At 41.4% G+C, this 24,294-nt stretch overlaps 2 protein-coding genes across 9 annotated transcripts in view; one reads left to right on the plus strand and one right to left on the minus strand.

Annotated features, from left to right (window-relative positions):
- LOC143264604 (zwei Ig domain protein zig-8) overlaps window positions 1–24,294 on the minus strand; it is a 189,391-nt gene that overhangs the window by 96,445 nt on the left and 68,652 nt on the right. For 2 of the 6 annotated variants that reach the window (XM_076532645.1, XM_076532644.1), the window contains exon 2: window positions 16,369–16,494. In XM_076532645.1, coding sequence (XP_076388760.1) covers window positions 16,369–16,468 — 100 coding nt within the window. In that variant the 5' untranslated portion in view covers window positions 16,469–16,494. Of the gene's footprint in view, window positions 1–16,368; window positions 16,495–16,735; window positions 16,949–24,294 lie in introns of those variants that run through there. The other 4 variants (XM_076532642.1, XM_076532643.1, XM_076532646.1 and 1 more) reach the window with 4 other exon arrangements.
- On the plus strand, window positions 1,265–5,791 carry LOC100878674 (uncharacterized). 3 transcript variants are annotated; one of them, XM_003704298.3, is made up of 6 exons: window positions 1,265–1,424; window positions 3,430–3,686; window positions 3,973–4,242; window positions 4,336–4,469; window positions 4,540–4,705; window positions 4,790–5,791. In XM_003704298.3, exons 2-6 carry the CDS (start codon window positions 3,432–3,434, stop codon window positions 5,183–5,185), a joined length of 1,221 nt encoding a protein of 406 aa, XP_003704346.2. In that variant the 5' UTR covers window positions 1,265–1,424; window positions 3,430–3,431; the 3' UTR covers window positions 5,186–5,791. The 3 variants fall into 3 exon arrangements, with proteins under 3 accessions (XP_003704346.2, XP_012142850.2, XP_012142852.2); XM_012287460.2 differs by lacking the exon at window positions 1,265–1,424 and adding an exon at window positions 1,480–1,718; XM_012287462.2 differs by lacking the exon at window positions 1,265–1,424 and having other exon boundaries at window positions 3,545–3,686; window positions 3,933–4,242.

Raw genomic sequence — 24,294 nt, forward strand, 5'->3', positions numbered from 1 at the left:
TCTACGCGCGATTACTTACCAACTCCAGCAGTTCTCGCTGGCTATTAAATCCTGTATAACAATTGATCCACAAAATAACCGTGGCAAGACAAAAGGACAGCATGAGATAAGTGCTTGTACCTTACAATTAATTGTTACGAAACCAAGGATAATAACGCTAATGGAGACAGTGACTTGTTTGTCTGTTATGAAATTCTGTGCAATTATGAAATTTGCTTCGATCATAGTAGGATTACACCCGAGAATATTTCAAAGTTACGTAAAAACATCGAGTTCGTGTACGGACATCAGTTAGAAGCAATGATGCAGCCATACAGGCTGGTGTTAATGATTAACGCTCGTAAATGACGCGCCGTTCTTTGATACTAGCCGTGTAATTAGTCTCCGTAATGACGGGAATTAGTAGCTATGCCCCTGTGCGACTGCCCAATGATCTGTGTAAATTTCGACCCGCGTTTTACCATCGCGTTAAACGACGGTTTCCCAGAAAACAATGTATGGACATCGGTGACGAACTATGCGTTCATTAACCCTGAAGATTCATGGATCTCATGGAAAAGATCCACGAATGAAATGATGCAAATAAAGTACTCGTGCACGCGTTCGCGATATAAACCTGACCTTCGTTGAGTGCAAAGCATATCATGGTAATTATACGATAAAACTCTAATCAAATACCGGAGTTCATTTATCTCGGTTTCGCTAAAATGTTTTTATTTGTTGAATCCAAGACCAACGAAAAGAACTTGAGAATCCATAAAGGTCAAATAGAAGATCCTTTTTATCGAGTTCCGACGAAAGATTAAAAGTCTGCTTGCATATCATCGGATTGAAATTCATTGCACCACGCTGTTTCATAATACTTCGCAACAAAGTGAAACGATGTATAAAGGATATACAAAGTTAAGATAAATAACAGAATTCCACTCTTGATTAACACATGCATCTTCGTTATAATCTCGACACGTGCTAACTGTTACTATAGCATACAAATATCCTTATCGCTTTTATCATTTGTCTATTTATTGCCTTAATCGTCTTTTTACGATGGAGAATACTTACCGAAGTTGTCAACAGTCACCGTTGCCTTTTATCTGTCAACATTTTGATTTATCTTGTAACATCGGTAAAAGAGTGTCTGAATTGCGTAAATAGAGTCTAGATTGCGTCTCAAACTCGCGCGGAATTCGTCGCGATATCAGTATGGCAACAGTGAACAAGGAAATCGAGTCTTGGCTGATTGTTATCCCTGTTAACGATATATGACGTTCGAGGTTCAGACGCTTCTGATTGGAGCATAAATGATGTACGTGCGTTCGTATAAAACGTGACAAGCCGATTCCCGGTGCCTCACTCCGTACCAAACACCCACGGAGCCCAAGTGAAGTGAAACATTAGGTGCAACATCCTTGAATCTTTTGCAGGTCAGTGAAAACTTTTAGAGACTCTGTGTGTTTCGTATCGTTCATGTGCGTGTCATTTACGTATTCCTCGGTGTGAGAAATTCGGCTTAACGTGAAAACTTTTTTATAATAAATCCTGAGCTCGACTGTGACCGTGTACGGCGATTTATTTCAAATGGAAATCGAAACAGAAGCTGTTTTTAAAAAACGAATTAGTAAACAACTCGTACCATGCAGCGCAAAGTAAGAGCTTTTGTTGGTTTAATAATTTATAATGAAAACGATTATGGCGGCTCGGAAGTGTTCAACGCAAAGGTAAAAACAGTATAATTTATTCTCTGACCCAATTCAGAGATTTTATCATTGATCACACATAAATTGATGCAATAAAAGTACAGATAATCTAAATTAATGGAACGCGGTAAGACCGATAACGTATATGTAATTAATAATTCGGAAGAGTTCCCTAGACGCGTTTATTTGTGTTATTATTGCTACAACGAAATATACGTAACCCTGTGAAGTTCCGTTCCACTGATAATTTGAGTGACGTATTTAACTCGATATAACGATTAATGTACATATAACACCGTTATTCATGAAATTGTAAACCGCCTACTTTATCCGGTATGATGAACAAGGTCAATCGTGTCCAAAAATATCTCTGTTAAATTATAGTTCTCTTTTAATGTATTTGTCATCGACATGTTAACATTAGCGATAATGTACACGGAACATGGATAGTTGTCGGTAACACTGTTATTAACAGCATCTATATGGACATATTGCGTTGAACGGTGTTACGGTTTCAACACGCATAAAATACCCATACATCACGGTCCGTCAACGATCTAACCGAGCCGAAATAAACGGAATCATTAATCTCGTCTATCCTAATTTGCCGGTCATAGAACTATGTTTCGTGCAGCATCCGTTATTTTTGGTCACTTATCCCCTAAGCCTAAGCCTAGCTAATATTCATGGAACAAATAGTCCGAGTAATCCTACTATTCCATTTTCATTAGGTATGTCTATTTGGCTAAACATTTGCATCATAGAAGATGGATTTTTGCTGCTACAGTAGAGACCGTTATATTGTCAACTTATAGCACTTTCAGTCATAATACATTCTAGACAATGTGGAATAGCCAGCGATGTAAACTTAACAAAATTAGAGTAGTAAGTACTAGTGCAACACGGACTCGAGCACTTGGAGTCACTATCTGACATTGTGACATAAAGCTATTTAGGTCTACAAAAACATCGGGATAAGAGTTACGTGACCTCAATTCCCACGTTTCTCTCGGCAACTTTAATCTGTGACGTGTCTCATGTTCATTATCCATGTAGGGATTGATAACCTCGATACTGACATAATTATGGTAAATAAACTTTCGAATGATCGGCAGTGCATAGCGCACGAGTAACAGCGTAATCATTTCACATCGTGTTCAGCTTCCCGAGTGGTAAAATTGAGTTGTTCGTAATTACCTATTTAATGATCAAGTTCAAGCACGAAATGTTTCAATCAGTCTGATTCGAATCAATCGAAGATGCAGGGGACTCGTAACTGGAAAACTCCCGTTTTTCGATATTCTCTTCGGTTCAAGAGCGGTTCTTTGTTCGCGACGCGATTCGTGGCTCGTCGTAAATTTCTTTAAAATATCGCGGCTTGATCGAGCCCGATGGAATCTCGCCGAGCGAAACGTGCTGCATCGCGTACACGAGGTAAAGGGAAGAGAAGGAGAGCACGAAATGAAAAGGAGCCTCCTCGTTCCATTACGTTTCTAATTGAAACAGCTCGATCTCGAACGCGAGAAACGTTCTCGGTGAATATCGAGAAAGGGGAAGCTAGCGATCGAGAGGTAAGAGGGGCAGAGATAGAGGAATGAAAGGAAAGCATGATAAATCTCGCCGTGAACAATAAGTTACTGTAAAGAATCGTTTCCGTGTTTCCTGACACGCCAGGAAGAACAATGATTTGTCGAAGAAAATTCTCCAATTCCAATTCCGATTCCAATTTCAGAAATGGCCATAGAGATACCAACATGGCTGAACGCCGACTACGTCAAGAGGATACTGCGGCTAGCAGAGGACGACAACACTTTGCAGGTGACGAATGTAATTACGAAACCGGCCACGGAAAAGGGTGACAACTATACCAGCGATATGATCAGAGTTACGGTGGAGTTCGTTAGTAATCAAGGGGACAAAAGAGCCACCGAGAAAAAGTCGCTGCTCTTCAAGTTCGAACCAATGGAAGAGGGCATGCGAAAGGATCTGGTACATTTTTGTTTCAACATTTTTTTACAAATTTCCTTTATTATGATCCAGATTTAGGCAAATCGATGTTACAGAATCTCAAATATTTAATTTTCTGGAATTAATCAAATCTGTGACTACAAGAATTGCCTAAGCCTGCTACTTTACTATCGTTTCTCGTTAACTTATATAATTTGCTCGAGGAAACGATGGTATAAATGATAAACGATCAAAGACCACATTCATAATATTGATATATGTTATCAGAGGCGATATATCTGACATCAGTTTCTGAATGTTTCGTAAGATCGCGAAAATCGAATTGTTCGATACCGAGATATCCGCATTGACCGATACCATGAGAAAGATGAACGACATGTTGGGCCTTGAGTATCGACTATGCGCAAAAGTTTATCACGTGCGAATGGAACCACCGATATGCTTAGTTATGGAAGATCTGTCTACCCTTGGTTTTCGAATGGCCAATCGTCAAGTTGGTTTCGATATGGATCACACGTTGCTGGCATTACGAGGATTGGCCAGGTTACACGCTGCGTCGGTCGCTTTATGCGAAAAGGTAAATTTATGTCACGGCACAAGTTAATAGAATAGGTTTTACTACAAATAAGTCGTTTGACTGACATCTTTAAACGTATATTTGTGGTCGCAGGAACCAAAACAAAAGCAGCGATACATAAATGGAATGTTCTCTTACCATTATCCCGAAGTAATGCAAAATTTTATAGTCACTACATTGACAGCGTTGGCGGATGAGATAGAAACCTGGCCAGAACTTGGGAAAACGTAAGGCAACAGATTTATTTCCAACCAAAAAAATACTCGGTAAAATTAAACGTGTTTGTGAAATTCACAGATACGCGGATAAGTTCAGAACGTTCATCCCGTATGCGTATAGCAAGGGCGTCGCGGCTGTAAAACGCAACGATAAGGAATTCAATGTTATTAACCATGGAGATGCTTGGGTGAACAACATGATGTTCCGATACGATGACAATGGGAAACCCATCCAGCACATTTTTGTAAGCATCGATACGTGTTATAGACCTACGCATTGTTTCCGCGATTTCATTGGAATGTATAAATCGATTCATTCGATATTGTAGGTTGATTTCCAGCTGTGTCTCTACACTTCACCGGCTGTCGATCTGAATTACTTCATGGCTATCAACCTGTCCGATGACATTCAGCAGCATAAAGAAGAATTGCTCGAAGATTACTTGCATACATTGTCGAGCGTCATGAAGAAACTCGGTTGCAAAACATCGCCACCCACTCTGGATGAACTGAAAAGGTATATGAGAGAACGAGCGATGTACGAATTGATTTCTTCGCTCGTCATGCTGCCGGTAATGCTGGTGGACAAAACCGAAGTACTAGATATCAACGATATGTTGAAAGAGAAACCTACGCCCAATCCTGGTTTCAAGTATCCCCGCTTCCGGAAGTTGGCGCCCAAAAGGGTAATGAAATACGTAGAAATGGGTTTGCTTGATCCGTGACCGTTTCGACGCGTCCTAAAGAGTCTACAGATAGATGGTGTGTGCCGTAACTAGTCGACAGATTTCGTGGCATCGAGTGAGCAACAGTAAACGTGCTAATGAAAGATTGCAGAGAACGAAATTGAATGGTAGATGATATCAAACGTGTTACGTAGTCAGGTTTTATATTGGTCAAGGCTGTGTGAAATTGTGATCGATTTACGAGACGTCATATCTCGTTTTGACTCGATAACGATTTTATCGCGATGGTTATTCGTTATCAAGCTCTTACTCTTTAACCAGATGGTTAAATACACGGAACCAAAGTTCAAAGATTTCTGTAAATTAAGTACACTTAATAGCGACGAAAACGGGTTTAGACGGTATACGCAATTTATTTTCTTTTTGTAAGTCGATAGTACAAACTCGGAACTAAAGAATAAAAGTATTATGTAAGATAATAATCTAGGCGTAATTGTAGACACTTATCATTTTCGATGAAGGCACACGAATATTGTCACACGTTGATTAATGAGTAATTAAATAAAAAAATGAATGAAGACGAAAGAATTGTATCTATGCAACTGATTCTGCCAAAATAAAAAGAGAAAACGATATAATTCACAAGGAGGGTCCTCGAATGAACCGTGCGCATCCCCCTTTTTTCTGCCATTGCTCATGCTGTCATTGAAACAATCATCGTGTCGCGTGCATAAATCTTCGTGGCTAGGCTAGACGGAAGATTTAAGAGCGAATCGCACTTTCGCGACATGCTAACGAAACGTGGCGCGGTGTTTTGAATAAATGTCCGTGTCACATTTTCCTCGCGCATACCGCGCGACCGTTTCGGTGGAAACAAAGGGAGCCTGGACGATGAAATTGCTGTTGAACATGCGTTGCACAGCGCATACCTATTTTATGGATTAATTGCACCTATACAGCGTGAAATAGGACTGACGTGAATATCCGTGTTTTAAAAGTGGTTCTGTGCACGGAAAACTTCCGCGTAATGAAATTAAAATCTTTCAAGAGTTCCGTTTCAATTCCTTCGGCGGACCGAGTGACTTTTTAATTTTAATATTCCAGTAAATGAGTTCTCAAATAGGATATGCGGTTCTATTAAGAAAGGAAAAATCAAATTACATCGGATTACACCTCTGAATTATGGGATTTAAACTTCTCGAATCTATACGCTCGAATTTCCTAAATTATCGCATTACTAAATTCCTAAATGTAATCGACATAACCTATAACGTCATTCTACGTATCGCGCGCATTAATGCTCCTTTGTCCTTTAACGAGCATTTGATTCAGAAGATAGCTGATAAATTGGAACAGACCACTCTGTACTTGATTTATTAAACAATTAACGACAATTAAGACAACCAAAGCGAATCTCGCGAGTACGATTGACGTAGATGAAACATATGAATAAATTACAGCAAAGCAAAGATTATTAATATCAATTTTCATATATCGAGGCAAAAATTGAAATCCATTATACGAAGATCAATTCGTACTCGACGAACGTCGCTGAATATAAACGGACAATTAAATTCGATCGAGTGGTTCGGCTAATGACCAGAATCGTTCATCCAGATATTCGAATCAAACCTGTACAAAATTCCTATAATCTCGATCTCGCACAGAGAGATACACACAGGCGGTTTACTTAGAGAAGCAGATGGATAACGAGCTTCATTCAAAAAGTGCTTGATTCGCACAAATCACAGTCAATTGTATGACGCATACAAATCACTTACTCCGAGTTCCTGAAATCACCGATTGTGAATAACGAGGTAATTCCGAATCAAAGAAACGCCTCTTATGTCAATAACGTCGGCATTCCGCGGTAACGAGCCTCGGTCAGATACCACCGTGGGTATCGTAAAAATACGCGGAAAATAGAGAAGCTTTCGATACCGGAAATCGAATGCTTCGAGACGTTCGCTCAGGTTATTTCGACCTGTGTTGGTCAATGATTCTGGTTATTATCGAACGCTGTACACTGGTAAGTTACTGAAACAAGAATTGGATGTCCGAAGCCCCAGAGCCGTACATCGCCGACTTTCCGGAGCGACCTAATAGAGAAGTGTTTGCAAAGAAAATATACGGCAGATGGAATTATTTTTGTATCCCCATATTACAAATTTCTATCTCGTTAAATTTTTCCATATTTCAAATTTTCCTATTCTCCTAGAATAGGATTCGAGCCGAAATAAATATACCGAATTGGATTCGATAGAATTCGATAGGCAATGTGGCTGACACGAATATCCGTGTTTCTATAAAGGAACTTTTAATTGAAGCGGCAGATCCGATATTTTCACGGAAATCGCGGCAAATTATAAGTCAGAGTATTCTGGGCAAAATAGTTTTCGAGCAGAATTTATCCGGATGGTCATCGACCTCTGTGTCGATCGAGTGTGGTCAGAGGTATTATAGAGGATCGTGTGAAAACGCATAGATTCCGAGAGCACCGGTGGACATCACGGAGGGACGCGATTAACTCTGAAAGCTAATTAATATCTTCGAAATCTGGAACACGCGTTTCGCCTTTCAATTAAAGCGAAGAGCTCGTGTGTTTGTCCATGCGCATATTTATGTATGATGATCCTGCGTACAGTTTGTTAGTGTACGTGACACGGAACAAACGATCAAATTAATCATCCTGATTGCTATCTATGATACATCGAAGTGCTGATATTCCTTTGTTATTTTTTTTTATTTAGACTTATTGGAATTCGGAGACTTATTTTGATTAATGAGATTTGTATGGCGCAGATAGCTACTTCGTTTCTGATGACTTTGAACTCTTTTTGCGTTTCAAAGATAGCATGAGATAACGCTTTTTATCGGGAATTATAGAACACAAAGCGAGTAAAAATATATAATTAGCTCAGACAGATAGAATATCTGACAAAATTAAAAGAGTCATCGTTATTTCTTACCGTAACATTTATATATAATTGATTCATACTTAATTACATTTGTTATTAGTTAGATAACATCAAAATGACTTTGTACTTTAGATAATTAGATCGGTTTGTAACATGGAATAAACACTTCAACGTAATGTTAGATTTATGCTTTTTGTTTTCCTTTATCTTTTGTTATTTTCTTATTTTTAGAAAAGAGTGTATATTTATTTATTAAACGAAAAAATATTTTCAATGCAATGATACCTGATAGCACGAAGTGAATCACTTTACAGGGACAAATTGCTCTCGTTATAATCGATAGGAAGTTTCGAGAAAAATCCGTACTTTCGCAGATATCGACGATGGAGATATATCGTCCAATACGGTAAGTAATAGGCAATTTCGATAACAAATAAGTACTTGCAGCTGTACCATTAGTCATAGCTTTTTCGCCTTGCTATGCACCGATAATATGACATTTTCTGTCGCGATCAGTCATGTCTCTCATCGCGAATATCGGTCGTAAAACGCGAAACCTCGACGTACGAATTTTATTACCCGCTCACCGTAAATTAATTCGCCTCACGAACCGTGGACCATAAATTGAACACCAAATAATTGATTATCACGGTAAAAACGAGCACATAAGTCGCGGGAAACGCGTTAAAACACTGATCGGTTAATTTTGAAATGCAAGTTTCTAATTACATCAGCTTACGCAGGTAGTTTCGAATTAATGCGATTCAAAGTTTGTCCTCGTATACGGCTATCAACGCGTTAACGTCACCGACGGACAGAGATGAAAAAATTTCTCTGCTAACCCAATAAAAAGCCGTGAGAGGTTCGTTCCACCGGGACTCATCATTTAATCTTCACGCTCGGATGGAAAGTCGACGATATGGTTGGTGAACGAAGAAATTAACAAAAAAAAGGAGCACGGAAGTGAGGGACGAAGGCAGAAAGAGAAACGAAGAGTAGAAAATTACTGCTATTCCGGTGAAATTGAAGCTCGTGTCAGTGCTCGTCTAACAAGCACCGTGACCCCTCTTGTCCCTTACTGTCATATATTTTTTCCTCTATCTTTGTCTCGAGGAAACGATGCAGTATCACGTGTATAAAAGTAATATCTGCCGTAGCGGTACCTGGTAGTCAAAGGGGTCTCCGCGTTTGAGTTATAACGCTACACGTTCTACCCTGGCATCAGAGTATCTCGAGAGTACCGACGCCTGCTGCGTCTGTACATATTCTCCGTTTGTATGCACGCTTGTCAGGGACAGAGGGTTGATAAACGCCCGGTGGTCCCACCCCTACGTTTTCAACGGCATCTCCTCCAACGACCCCAGTCATCCTCCACCACGACCACAATCATCCTAGCGTCGCGGTATTCATAAACTACTCAGACAACGTCTGAAAGTTTGCACCACGAACCGGTGCTGCTCTGATACGGAATAATGGGCGACAGCATAGTAATGAAAATTGCGCACGTTCACTCAGACTGCCACGTTCCGTGACACCGGATGTCCTCTAAGTATTTTGATGCTGATTAGGGAAGCACTCATGCGTCACATGTGAGAATGTTTCATCGTACTTTCATCGAGTCACAACGGCAACTTGCATGTGTCGATAATCGCGATGAAATATTAATGCATTCTTGTTAGACCTCGTGATTTTCAGCTCAACACGAGCGAACAATTCGACGCGTAGGTGCACGATGCTTGACGGTACTATGTGTTACGATACGCGCGGAGATGCACACAATGCGTGGTAGTACAATGGTATTGCAGTACGCCGTGTTGCAACATGTAGTAGAGCAACGCGTGGAAATGCAACATATGGTAGCTGAACGCGTGGTAGTGTAACGTGTTAAAGTGCAACGTACGGTAGTGCAACGCATAGTAATGCACGGTATGCGTGATAGTGCAAGATTAGAGCAACACCAGGTAGTGCAACGCTTTATATTACAACACATGGTATTTCTATATGAGACGTTACAGCATGTTCCTATACGTGAAGAAATAAGACGGGTCACTCAATGTGTCAACTATTTAGAAGATAATATTCGGGAGGTTTTATAGAATTCATTATCTCGTTGAATCGCGTGTTCCACGGCATTGGGTTGAACGGTTTAATTGCGTGAAATGGTCGAGTTACGAGGGACAAGTCTCGGCGGTGCGAAAAGGCGGATAATTAAAACGACTGTCGTGGCGACCGTTTAAATTTTCGGCAACTCCAATTTCGACCCTTCATTTTTCCGCTATTAACATGTCCCGTGGTTCGCCGTAACAGCCCCCGGGAAATTATGAGGCGGTCTGCTTAGGAAAAAAATTTATCGCGGATTAACGTCGCTTTAAGTTTGTCCTGATCCTTTTAAACCGTTGACTGGATCACCGAGGTTTATTGAATCGAAAGAATGAAAACTGAACCAAAATTACGTGATTCGATTTTAACTTGCAACAATGCCATGTGCATGGTTTTTGCGAAACAATTTCAATTTAACAACCGTCCGGTTACATCGAGCAAAAACCGTGTTTGTTTAATTTCCTCGCTATCTCGTTCACAGCGTCGCGCTGCACGTAGGCGAGTACTCCATCAGCTCAGTTTGTAGCGAAGTCGGGAGCAAAAAGGTGCGAATTACGCAGAACAGGTGATTATCGCTTTGACGCGTTGAAAACACAATTCGGTGCTGAATACCTCTCGGTTGAACGAAAGCGTTTCGAGTTACCTAATTCTAGCAGGAGCGCTCGAAGCGAACGGAAAGAATTGACAATGGGAAAGTTGATTTTGTTCGGATTCTCTAAACCCGTGATGTCACGACGGAATAATAAATCGAAAGCTAAAATTTGTTTAATAGAAGAAAAATACAGTCTTTTCTGCGAGTTTCTGTAGTTTATTTTCGATGAAAAATAATTTCACCCAACCGTTCTTTAGCAAAGAGGGTTGGCGTAAAAGGTTAACGGGTTCAAACGAAATTAGATAAGGCGGGAAACGAAAGAAGAGCAAGAGATTGGGTTAAAATTCGCGGGAGGAATAAGAATGCGTAGTAGGACGCGGCAAGACGTGAAAAAATAGAAAGAAGAGATAAGAGACTGCGAGAGAAGAAATAAACGGAAGAGGAGAGCGGGTGGAAAAGGGTTTTCTTTAACCCGATAAAACGTGATCCTCGCTTTATCAAGTTAACGTAATCCACTTATTTTCAACCGGCAACGAGGTGGGCTGGATGGTGTCGGATGAAGAACGGTCCTCGAATAGCGTGTATAGAGGGTGAGAGAGGAGGGGATGAGATTATGCAGGTGTAAAGCCCGTGGCAGGAAATACTGCCTTTTAAATTAATTTCAGGGAACGTTCGTCGTACACAGAAGCGACGAGCTGTTTGTCCTTTCGTCGTGTAACGCCTCCTGGTTCACTCTTCTCACCCTCTTCGCCTCTTTGTTCCACCCCTCTACCAACCTCCACTCTCGCCCCTGCTCGCCAAACCTTCATCTATATCGCATCCTACCCGTTGGATCGGTTCCAATTGCGAATTGAACCGTTCGTAACTGTTGAACGTAAATTATGGCGTTTATTTATTCTGCCTGTCCCCTGTGCCCCACCCCCACCTTGATCGTTCGCAACCATCTATCCTGCTACGCCTCCGAAATCAGCATTTCGCGGACGATGGTCTGGTTTCGTGCCGCGACATTCATTTTCCTTGATTGTTATCGATAGGAAATCGCGGGATCCCACTTTCGCAAAGTGATTGATACGTATAACACCGAGCTGATACTTCTGAAGTTTCCAAACTTCCAAAACCTCAAATTTAACTCTCGAAACTTTCGAAACTTCCTAAAAGCTAAATCTTCGTCCCCTTTGTGCCCATAAATAAATACGCCCGTTTGGAATATTTTCGTGTTAACAAGAAAATACGCGAACAGGCGAAAACGACATGTATATGTTGACCTACTACCTTTAGCAGGTGAAAAAGGTAAATTGTATTATTCAAATGTAGTGCGATGAAAACTGGCCAGTCGTTTTCCCGAGGAAAAACAAGGGAGGGCTGTCCCCGAATGAGAACATGAAACGTTCCTTTTAAGACTGACTTAAACTGTTATTTGTTCTCGTTTGACTCGAAGAGGAACAGTGCACTGCTCTGACGTATCTGCGACGTTTAATTATAAATGGAATGTTAATGAGGCCTTTTTATACTATTCAAAGCCCCCTTTACAATTTTAAACATAATGGCCGGGTAAAGACAATGAAAAGAGGTACAGCAACGTCGAGCAACTAAATTGAAGAAATTATTAACGTTAACTATGGAAATTTATCAATTGTTCTTACAATTAAGAAGATTGCTGTCAGTAGTTTTTTTCTTCGAGCGCATATTTCTCGGTTAACGAAAAGTTGAAAGCATCTCTGAATTGAATAATATTTTAAAATAATGAACATTAATTCGGGAAATGAAAATGTTTCTCCGCTTCCAATTCGAATTCGTACGATGGTAAACAGATTTTAATTACTCGAATGGAGTTATTGAAACCTGCAGCTTGATTAATAAATATTACATTTGCAATGGTAGGGTGCGGGTAACTAACGGTTAATTAAAACACGAAACATTAAGCGGCTCTATAAAAGCCACGTGACGGTTCATGGAATTTATCGGTGAACCATATAACGGAACTGTCGGCAGCGAAACCCTAAATGGCGCGTATATGGGGTGAAATCTTGAAAGCAATAATATTCACACCCTCGTGGGGTCATCGTGCACGAGCAACGCCACTTTTTCGTCGATAATCCTCCCACCAGAGCGATCCCGTTTCGTAACAGACCCGCTCTATCTATCCACGTGTCTGTAGGGTAGTTTATTATTCATTGGGGTTGCATCCCCAACGTGGATAAACGACGCATTGTATATGCATTAGCCCACACTCTGCCTCTGGCCATCTTTCGCTCTGGCTATCCAACAGAATCCATCTTTCCACACATTTTATCAGCCATCTAAAGCTTCCCTCGCTAATTATTGCCTCGCGCTTTAAGTATCGCGATACATAATCAACATACAATCTTTATATTTTTCTGCGTTCTCGTTAATTTCTCCTTCTTTATTAATTTGCTGCAAACGGCGTCACTTTTCACGCTCGATCTTCCAAATAATCTACCAGACGAATCTTAATGATACTTCTTGCAGTACCGGCTAGCGTGCCTCTTTCCATAAAGAACGTTATTTACGACACGTTTTTCGGCCCTGGGAATGAATGAATTCGTAGCGAAAATTGAAAGAGAGAAACAACCGCAGCTTTTTCTGTCATCGTTTGAATCGAAGTCGGGGGCCAGATAAGAAGCAAAGCGATTAATCACGAATTTCTGTCGCGGACAATCGGAGCACGAAATACAAGCGGAACAAAAGGAACCAGGCCGCCTCGTATGAATAAAATAACCATTAATTCCATCCGGTCCGCGGGACCGAGTGATAAAATTCACGGTAGAGAAGACAGCGTTTCTATAATTTCGAAACGAATCCCGCTTGTCGTGTGTCGAAAAACGGAATGAAGTTAACGAATCTCTCGCGTACTTCAATTTTTTGCAATCCGACCGCCGAAGGATTCTGTCATCGAGTGACACATTTTTCCCTCAACTTTCTGATCTCGGTCACCGAAACTGTTTTCAAAAAGGCACTTCGGTCTTATTACTTCTTCCCCGCTTGGAGAATAATTTTCCCCTTTCAAAGAACCTCGGGTGGCAATTACGAAAAGTGGTTCGTTTTCGAGACACTGAAACACTCCTATTACTCGATAAGGTGAGTTGCAAAATTGCTATGCAGCCGGGTGGAAATTTGAATACCAAAGTTTCAACTATTTCAAGTTCACTCGAGAAGTCTCGAGAAGTTAAATTTGAATTAACGAGATATTAGTGTATAATACTGCACAATTATATAGTTATTTTATACATAACATTGTTGATCAAGAATAGTTCCATAGTCACAATATCGAAGTCGACGGAAGAGAACTTCGTGTTCCATCGTAGCAATCCACGTACAAGAACGTACAGTATACAGTAGAAGAAACGCAAACGTAATTTGCGAACAACGAGGCGAACTAATATTATGATTATTTCAACAAGTGGTACAGTTTTGAAAACAAGGAGAACGATACCGCAACGAGCTCGTGTAAAAATAGTCGGAGAATATGTAAATGTTCGGTACGGGTTGAAAGTTGGTTCGCGAGCAAACGTACGGGATAAAAACGGCCGGCAACGACATGCACAACACGAGCACGAATTTTCTTTCGACTTGACGACGATTCCCATCAAACGTTGTTGTTCGCCTAAGTTTTTTCTCCTCGTCGCTCGGAGCAATCTCCGGCGAAGTAGCCGCCGGCAAAACAATAGTTTCGACCAGTAATCCCCGGACTGTGTTTTAATCTGAAAGAAGCCTGGTACGCCGCTGATTGCATTGCATAGTAATCTTAGTTTTTACCCGTGTCCTCGGGATTGGTGGAGAGACTGCAACTTCTCCGTTGTGCAACCAGCACCGACTGATATTGGGGTCACGTTAACCGAGAGCCACCGTTATACACGCCATCGAGTATAATCGGCCAACAATAAGGATACCAAACGGATTCGATGCAATCAGGAGAAAGCTTCGGATAAATAGTCTGACATAAATGGCAGGTTTGATTAATCGAGGCTTAAGCTGTCCCCTCTGCTTCGGATTTTATTAACGAGTGACAGGGTATAAGTATTATGCATAATATTTATCTATAGATACTGTAGATCCAATCTGCATACTTGAATACTTTTGAAAAAAGTGCTGAACAAAGGAAAATTCCCGGAAAAGCGATGTATTTGAAGGTACGAACAATATCGAGCATATGAAGCTTCGGATTCATCGAACTCAACATTTTTGAACCGGTATCCTATCAAAGAGATTTTTTCAGAATTTAATTAACTGTTTCGAATGAATATTCTGCATGCCAACGATACGGAGGAAGAAATTTCCTCTCCGGCAGAAAAGTTGAAGGAAAAAGAAAGGTGAACGCGTAGGTGGTTGCTCAGCGAGCGTGCTTTCGAGAAATACTTATTCCTCGGCTAAAGAAATCGTGAGAGACCGACGAACGCTTGGGATATTGCCTTTTTTTCTTTCTAGAACGTAATCAAGGCGTGAGTGGCACTCGAAGAACTAGACGACACGAGCACCTTAACAGAAAACTCGATGTCGGTGCTGGATAGAGGAAAGAGAAGCTCGGTCCGTCCGAGTCCATGCATCGATATCGGTTTTCAATGAAACGGAAACTAGGAAAAGTTACTGCGAAATTTTCGTCCATTAAACGCGATGACGTACACGCAATGGAATTTATCGTGTTCCCTCTCGATTTTAACGGCCAACTCGACAAGTACTTCCCGCTCTCATAATCATTTATATTTCTGTAATATCCAAACTTCCCAATCTCCGAGTTCTCGATTTTCCGGAAGTCTGAATTTTCATATCCGTACGATACGTGCGAAAGTTTCATTTCGAACGCGAAACAGTAGACGAATATCGTAAGTTAACGAATGTAATATTTCGTTATATGACACGGAACGTGTATAACATTCTTCGGTATCGTGCTCGCTTCGACGGCGTATTAATTCGATAAATTACCGATACTTCACGAGGCGGTACTTTTCCGTACAAAAGGACCGGATAATAGAACATAGCACGTACCGTGACCGTGTGGTCTATAAATTCGATGGTTTGATTCATACCACGCGAGAACGTAAGAAGGCAAGATTTATTAAGCCTAGTACTATGAGAAAATCCACGAGCGGAAATGGGAAATCATTCGGTTTCGTTGGCGGAAAAGCAATCAGCGAAATTGATCTTGTTGACATCTGACACGTAAATGGTACACGAGCGGTTTGGAAATAAAATTTGGAGAACCGGTGAACCGACGCGATTACGCGCTCTAAATTGCAGCAGTTGCGGTATATTTAATGGAAATGAAAAGGGACAAAGGTTGCGGCTTATCGATCGTATATTGGCCTGGTCAAAGCATCAAAACTCTCACCCGAATTCGCGTTTGACCTGTCCTCTTCTAACGGCAACCCTCGCGAATCGTTCTGTCAATCGTCGTTCAAACAATAGTGAAAAAAATAGTACACATTTTTGATCACGCGGATAATATTAGTTCTATCAGATGGTATTGACATTCGTTTCAACTATTCTCGTATGGTTACTCTTTGCCGTGACACAGTCACGGAAACATTTTATTCCGTTCTATTAACGTAGAGGAAATGTACATGGGTTGTAAAAGTTAGAAAAAAATCACTCACCAATGCTTTTCACCGTTGGAGATGCCGAAGGTTGCGCGTAGAGAATATGGGTGCCTCCGAAGAGTACCAGAACGATGGGAAAAAACTTCATACTGCTCATCGTTGCTTTGCTATTCCATGGAATTTCTGAAAATAGAAAAACAGTAAAAATTAAACATCGTCTCTTTTATTTCGAGTCGAGTTAGCGATCGATTGAATCCTGCATGCTAATTGATTCGCATGAGAATTAATCGAATTAGCCGGGAACAGCGATATGTGTATTCCTCCTAACTGCGAAGACAATCCGCTACACTCGGTGGAGCATAAATTACGGAAACGCGCAAGAACGATGTCACGACATTCGCGGTTTCCGTAATAACATCCTTACCGAGTTTACGGGAGACCATAAGTCAGGATCACTCCGTACCAACCCCTTGTTCATTTCCCGAATTCGTTCAGGGACGTGGCAGGTTCTTCGAACAGTAGACCTCTATCTCCGCAGCTCAGAAACCCTTTCGTCCCTCGAGTCCGTAGCTAGTTCTCCGACAAGCAGCCAACCCGATTCCGAGCAGCATTAATATGCCTCAACCAACCCCATCCACGCTTCGTTACGTGGCTTCTTAGGTCTGATAAGACCTGGAAGGAGCGACAAGGACGCTGCTTAGCTCGAGCAAATCTATTTTAAATTCTCCGGGCTGCCTATCCTCCACCCCCCTCGAACCAGGTTGCATCCCCGCGAACGACCGCCACGGCATGGTGTTTTCAACGGCGTTGGTCCCGTGGCATATTAATTTCCGATAAATCAAACCCCTACCCGCAACCTACCCCTACCTTTATCGAAGCTTCCCAGCGTCAAGCCGCAGCGATCCGATCGCTGTATCAGAATCTCATTTAGCGGAGAACGCTCGCTTCTGCTGCTTTATTTTCCGCCAATTTTTATCTCCGTCTTCCTTCTTGTTTTTGTTCACCAGATGTAACCGTATCGGAGAATGATCACGCCGCGTAAATATAATAACTTCTTTAATCTTGGAAAGCGTCAACTACTTAATCTTGTCAAAATTTCTATTCCTTGCAAAATTTGATAAATTTTAAATGTTACGCCATGAACTATAGAAACAGTAAGACCACCTTTTCTAAGGGATCGTGGTCGAACAAAACGGTTGAACTTCGACGAGAGGCAAGCCTGTTGTAAGATTCACGAAAGCTCGTTTATCGGGGTACGATTCGATTGACGAGAGGGTTGGAAGGAGGTGGAATTTCCGTCGTGTGGCGAAAAGTGTTCGGTTAATGCGGCATCGAGATCAAAGAAGTCGATGAGATCGATCCGTGATCATAAATCATGGCTGGAGGGCGGGGAAAATAAATGTCCTGTCTGACTGGCGTTGAAAGAGGCAGGAACAATTTACGATTAACTTGTGTGACGTATCGAACGAGCCGAGTGAGAATAAATCTCTCGTCATTCGAGAACCTTCCTTCCCACGCTCTTAGAAAGCAACGTTTCCGTCGGTTGGATAAAGAGAATTCATGATTAACGACGCGACTTCGAGTGAACCGTTTAATCGCGCAATCGACGAGCATACACGCTTTTCTGCACGAAGAAATTCCCGCCACTACCCCCAAAATCAACTTAATTTAAACGGAAGTTACGGGTTGCACGTTGCGGCAGACAATGTCGAGTACCTTTTAACATCCGCTTTGTTATCGTTTTATACACGCGGAACTTACGAACGCAAACTCGGGAAACTATCTTTTGCTCGTGAAAATAGCTTCCTTCTTGTTGTCAGATATTTATTGAACCGCCCTTAGAAGCTTCCCTTACAAATACCTTGAAAATACGGCTTCTCTGAACGACGCGGAACTTATTGGATAATTGCGATAGCGCCACACTAATTATTTCAGCACAGCAATTTTTTAATTTTTTAATCGTATACTTATTCGAGTGAACGAGTAGCAGTGACCTCCACAGAAACGAACGCGTTAAAGATCACCAGGAATATTCTGTGTCAACTACCGTTTCTTGATTCCATTGAAGATCAGTGTGAAGTGAACAATCTTGCACAGAAGCATTGTCACCAGCGGCGAGATCGATATCCATCGTTCAAAAGCGACTAAAAATCCATTGAATCGAACTCTGGAGCGGTCTTCGTCCGAGCACAAAAAGGTCACAGATATCGGACGAGTCGACAACGAGCGTAACGCTTTGATTCGAGCACACAATGCGTTCTGGAAATAAGCGAGGCCTGGTAGATGTGCACGCACGAGTTGCGTGCAACCGCGAATTCGTGCGACTGTGAATAGATCCTTCGAGGGGTGCATTTTTGTAAAATATTCATGAGTACACGGCTCGTAAAGCGCAACCGGCCTTACGTTATGGCTTTCGAGTAGCAAAAGTTACGACTGCTTCGCTCGCGTCATACAAACCAACGGTTTCAAAACTAACGCAACGCTAAGGCCTCGCTCTCGAGCAACAGACAACCCTCGAGACCGGTGCGTTTATATGCGACGTTGAAACGAGCCAGTAAAGGGAGCACGTTCATGTTGGATGGAATAAAAGAATCAAGAGGCGAAATTCGAGAACCGTGGTTACATCGTGCTTCCGTGGAACCGGTAGAAGCACGACCACGTTTCCGTCTCGTTTCAACGAGATGGCTCGTACGCCACGGGATACGTAAGACTAAATAGAACCATTTTTCCTAGTAATTTCACGGTGCTGCTGCGCTAAACGACGTCATTCGCGCGATTCGATACTCGGCCGACTTTCAGTTTCAGCCAGATCGATGTTTAAACGGGAACGATCGATGCTATTACCGGCAGAATGAATTCGCAACGAATGGCTAATTTGCTCGAGTGAAATCTACCGTGCGAGTACACGCTTCGTGTAATGTACAGATTATTTGTTGGAACAAAATTCAGTCCTGATTGGAGCTTTTAACGGACCGAGTGATTAGTTCGCGAAAGATTTGTTTCAACAACGCGTTAATTAAATTATTGGAAACTCGAAGATGAGCTCTAACCCTCGTAACGTTGAGTTAATCTTTAGCTTTGTTCCATAAATACTAGTCACCGTATCGTTTTCCTGTTTCGAAATTATACTCTGTGCATTGTTTGCTTTCCATGTACTGTGCTAACAATGTATACCGCCTGTAGCCAGTGTCACGGGGATGTATCGCGTGTACATTTGAGTCTATGCAAACATGCAATCTCCCCTTACATAGCTAAAAATCAACATCGGTCTTACAATTAGAATTAGTTCGTACCGACGAAGAGGTTCGTGTTTAATTTTGATTATCTCAAGCACGGTACACCAAGTACGCGCAACACCGATGGAGGTCCAAGAAAAGATACGGCGATAACCATTGTCGACTTTCAGCTTCTCCAATTTGCAACTCAATATCCCAAGTTTGAATATTCAGTATGAATACATATTTATACACGGGAAATGACCTAAATGAAATGCAGATTTTGCAGCATACGTGGAAGACGCGTAATTGCTTCTCTTTAATTCTTTTTCGAATTAAGTGTATCCTAGCCACCCCTAAAATTATCGAAACTGTACTTCGACGTTCGTACAACTGTTTGAAAATTCATGTAACAGCATAAAAACGGTATCCAAGAGATATTCGAACGGTTCCAAAAAATAATCACTCATCGGATTAAACAGAGATCTTTTTGATAAAAAATACTGAACTTTCAGCGAATGTGGAGAGAAATTCCCCGACGACATAAAAGGAGTAATACCAATCCGTTTTTTGTTTTTTATTCAAAAGGGTACAGCGTCAATTTATCGTTTCCCTTTTGGACACGCGCGCAGCCCCGGTTGATGTATTTACAGTTCAACCGAAAAAAATGGGCTTACAAAAATTTCACCGATTCACCGGTTTAACTGTCCTGCGCGTTCTGTAAATAAATTGATATTTGCAACGTTTCAAAGGGTTATTTCGGTCTGAGCTAAGTCGATTTCTGTCCTACGATTTCTTACGCGACGTATCTATACGCGTGGAAAGCAATGTAACACGTTTTCCATGCTTTCCTCGAGCTCGTAAGTCTGTCAAATATATCCGGTTTATTACACTTTTGCTCCATATATCAACACCGATAACCATTAGCGCCATTTTTCTGCTATACCGTTGAATAATATGCGATAATAAATAGTTCTCACCCGATCGAACGAGTTGGCGAGGTACTTTCCGCTTGTGATCGATTTCGAATGGAAACTTCTTCAAGACATCGATGAAAACAGTAGGAAAAATTTCGTCCATATTTCTTCGGGCGTTTACTTTTCTTTCCGACGAAAATTGCATGCGAATTACATTATACGTTACCACACCGTACTGTAACTTGTGCATATCTCAATGTCCCCTTATTCGCAAACTTCTTGTTCATTTTAAGACTTCAACATCAGCAAATATTCCTTGTACAATCATTAAAGCATCGATTAAAACAAGATGTTTACTACAGTGCAGAGTTACACGGTGTTACGCGAATATAAAAATATCGGAAACTTCACAACTCCGAAGACACCGGCTTAATGCTTGCCGTTAATACTTCAAAGAGGGTTAAATCAGAGATTAACTTTGATCCCTCAGTCATGTTGCGGATTGATTCTGAAAGCTACTTGAGCCGAAATTGAAGTATACTCGTACGATACTGGAAACGTTTCTTAAGCGATTAAAAATCTGATACCGTCATCGTCTTAGTAACCGTGTTTCTCTTTGAACCCGACGAATTAGCAAAATTAATTTAGCAAGATGTCTCTGCGTTTGCGTAACAGATCATTTCATAGAGATTTTATCAATAAATTAAATTACTATCTGATGCAGAAACGTATTCGTGTTAGAACTTCGATGGCATATGCAGATACTTGAACCATGAATCAAGCGGCAATATTTTTTAGACCGCTCATAAATCCAGCAACTCGGTCACTGTTAATAATACACGCTGTAACGTGTCTGTTGTTGCAAGTGCAGCGACATTAGTCCCTCGTGTCGAGCATTAATCCACTTCAAAGTGGAAAGGACGACGTCACGCGCAGAGTTTCACAGGATGACGTATTGTTTCCCTAAAATATAGGATTCCCATTGATCAGTCGGCGTTCACTTAGCCGAGCTTCGTCTTTGCATACGGCCATTGTCTGTCCCGGGCACCGTGCACCACTAATGGGGTATTCGCAAGCCCAAATACCCCGGTCGCATGACAAATCTACTAATCGGCCTTCCCTACGAAACGTGGAGAATCGTTATGCTAGCGCAAGCCCATGACTGATTAATCTGACCCGCTTGCGGCCTACTGCTTTCCTGAATATCGAACGGAAACAGGATTATACATTCCACAGACGATTTGCACGGTCTCGCGTTGAAATAATAATAGATCGGATGCACGTTGATGCGCGTGTTTGTTCGTCCCAAGTACTTTTACACCGACTCCTAGCGTTTGCTCGTCAAATGAATGTTCGGCTTTCCGACGAACGATCAAAGGCTTAAGGAAAACGAGAAACGTTTAACTACCGTAAAAGATTCAATCCGTTCGCGTGACTTTGCTACATGACAGTTGAAATTTTCGAGATTCACGGCCAATAATGCATATTGATTACAGGTTTTCGTTCATACATATTCAATCGAATTCTGACACGTACCAGATTGGATAAAATATTCATGAAAAAAAATATTACTCCGTTATTTGCGTACGTAGCTGTACCAATGATTGATCCACTGCTGTTTTTAATAAGTAAATATCGAATTCGAGGAATCAAAATTTATACTCCGCGCTGATCAAATTTCGAATTTAGGAATATCGATAATGATAATCGTTCATTAAATCGTTTTCGAAATAAATTGAACGCGGCGTATCGAAATCAAGGCACGGTAGCGTTTGCCAGAACGATTCCGAAAGACTTTAATTTGAATTTACACGTTTCAGATTGCTTATGCCCGCGTGGCAACGATCCAGGTCGTGGTGGATTCTCAAAAGTCCGAGGGGTGTGTTCTCGAAACTTTTGCGCATTCCCAACAGTTTCTTTCCCATTCTGGAAAACCGTTCTTAAAAGTTTCCACTAACCCACTCCCGCGCTGATCTTGATACATGTTCACGTTAAATTTCAACTTGTGTTTCGGTCCGGGCTTTTGCAATTATTCCATTTCCCATCAGATACACGTATCTTTGTTGGCGATCTAGGAACCAGCGGTATCAACCGTGACATAATTTTCCCACGTAATAAATCTGACGATATCGCGGATATTTGTATCAATAACCATGCATCATCATGTATCATCCAGATCGCTATTCCACCGATAAGGTACCTTATATCCTGTTCGGATAGCGCGTCTTTACTCGAGCTTTCAATTAATCTTGCTGCTGTATCAGATCGCTATAAATCAAGCTCATCGTTTGACCTTATAAACGAGCATGGAAATATCATTCCAAGTAGCAAATATTTTCCTCGAATTTACAACATTTTTTTCTAAGGAAGAAACCTACGCAGTGCAATTACCCCGCAACGTACCGAAAATTAGGTCCACGGTGAATAATCTGCTATTTTTTTTAATAACTCAAAAATGTAGGTTAAATTCAAAATGCAATTCTGTCACGAACCCTAGTTTCGAGGAGCGAGCTATTTCGCGATCTTATCGGCGAATAACTAGATGCTATGCACAGTTAATTGCCCAGCGATACAATGAATATTTATTCAACCCGTTTCGAAACAATTAACCGCGCGTATCGTGTACCGATTTGCCGATAAGACTGCAACAAAATGCAGCAGTTCATCCGGCAAAACGAGAGGCACAGGGCAGAAATTACTTGAACCAGCTTGAACGATGACAAATGTCTGTCAGGTCTGGAAGGCTGGAAAACTCATTAACCGAGAGCAGCCGGTTGATGACTTCCAGTACTATCACTATTATCGGAAGCATTCGAGTTTAACTGCGTTCGAGCATCCTAGGTGTCGACCTACTCTGTACACAAGCATAACTACTTCCTCTCGTCCTTTTGTTCACGGTGCTGTTTCCTCGACCCTGCTCTCGTTGCTCATCCCTTCGTTCTTCCATCAATCATTTCAGTTTTGCCCAGGATTCACCCATTATACTCGAGTTTCTGCCCTCCACGCTCCTTCTCCCGGCTCGAATTGAATCTTCGATATGCCGGGAAACGCGAGAAACTCCGCCAGCCAACTATTCGTCCGACATCGTTTGAAAATCTACCTACTCGGATATATACGATATATCGTATAAATCTTGTATACAACCGAGCAGGAAGATTTTCGAGCGATGACGAATCGATGAAACGTTCTTCGGCACTAACATTTAGCGGAATTAAACAGTTTTCGGAACGCGTACCAAATACTAATCAAATGGATTGTAGAACAGCGGGAGAAGGGATTATTGGATTGTGCTGGTTATAGTTTGAAAAGCTTAATCCTCTTAGCAGTGACGATCAAAGCTTGGCTTCGGAAAATGGTTCAAGAACGACGGGAAATAACGACGTTTCAAAACGGATTATTAACCTTTTTCATGTAACAAAGTGCAACGCCCCGGAAGAGCTCAGTCGTGAACGGCTCTTGAAATATTAGGGAAATAAAGTTTTACCATACTCCTTTTTCTACCTTAAGCTCTCCCTAGATTCTTCCTAGGCTTTCCAAGGGTTTTCGAAGGATCAAAGGCAAGCGATGGAAAGCTGCTCTCTCCATTCGAAAGAAGCCTACTTTGAGTTGTCAGTTACCGATCCGTCGATCCTCGAGTTATCGAATCATCGACTAAAAGCCTGCAACGAGTGTTAAGTTCCGTCGACACGCGATTTCACCGTACATTAGAAACTTTATTCAGTAGGTGTTCCAAGATAATAAGAAAATTATGACTCCGGTTTGAAGCGATTGAAATTTTCCATCGCAGTCAATAATTTCTCGTGACAGGTTCATTAGCGATTTAGACGATATTTAGCCCGTTTACAAGGCTC

The sequence above is a fragment of the Megachile rotundata genome, chromosome 6 (genome assembly GCF_050947335.1).
Source record: "Megachile rotundata isolate GNS110a chromosome 6, iyMegRotu1, whole genome shotgun sequence".
NCBI lineage: Eukaryota > Metazoa > Arthropoda > Insecta > Hymenoptera > Megachilidae > Megachile > Megachile rotundata.

What these genes read in the sequence shown, in the direction of transcription:
- LOC100878674 (XM_003704298.3), top strand. Translation starts at nt 3,432, where the DNA reads ATGGCCATAGAGATACCAACATGGCTGAACGCCGACTACGTCAAGAGG. An exon ending in AGGGCATGCGAAAGGATCTG is followed by an intron (nt 3,687 to 3,972) that starts GTACATTTTTGT and finishes ATGTTTCGTAAG; the next exon opens with ATCGCGAAAATCGAATTGTT. An exon ending in CGGTCGCTTTATGCGAAAAG is followed by an intron (nt 4,243 to 4,335) that starts GTAAATTTATGT and finishes TTGTGGTCGCAG; the next exon opens with GAACCAAAACAAAAGCAGCG.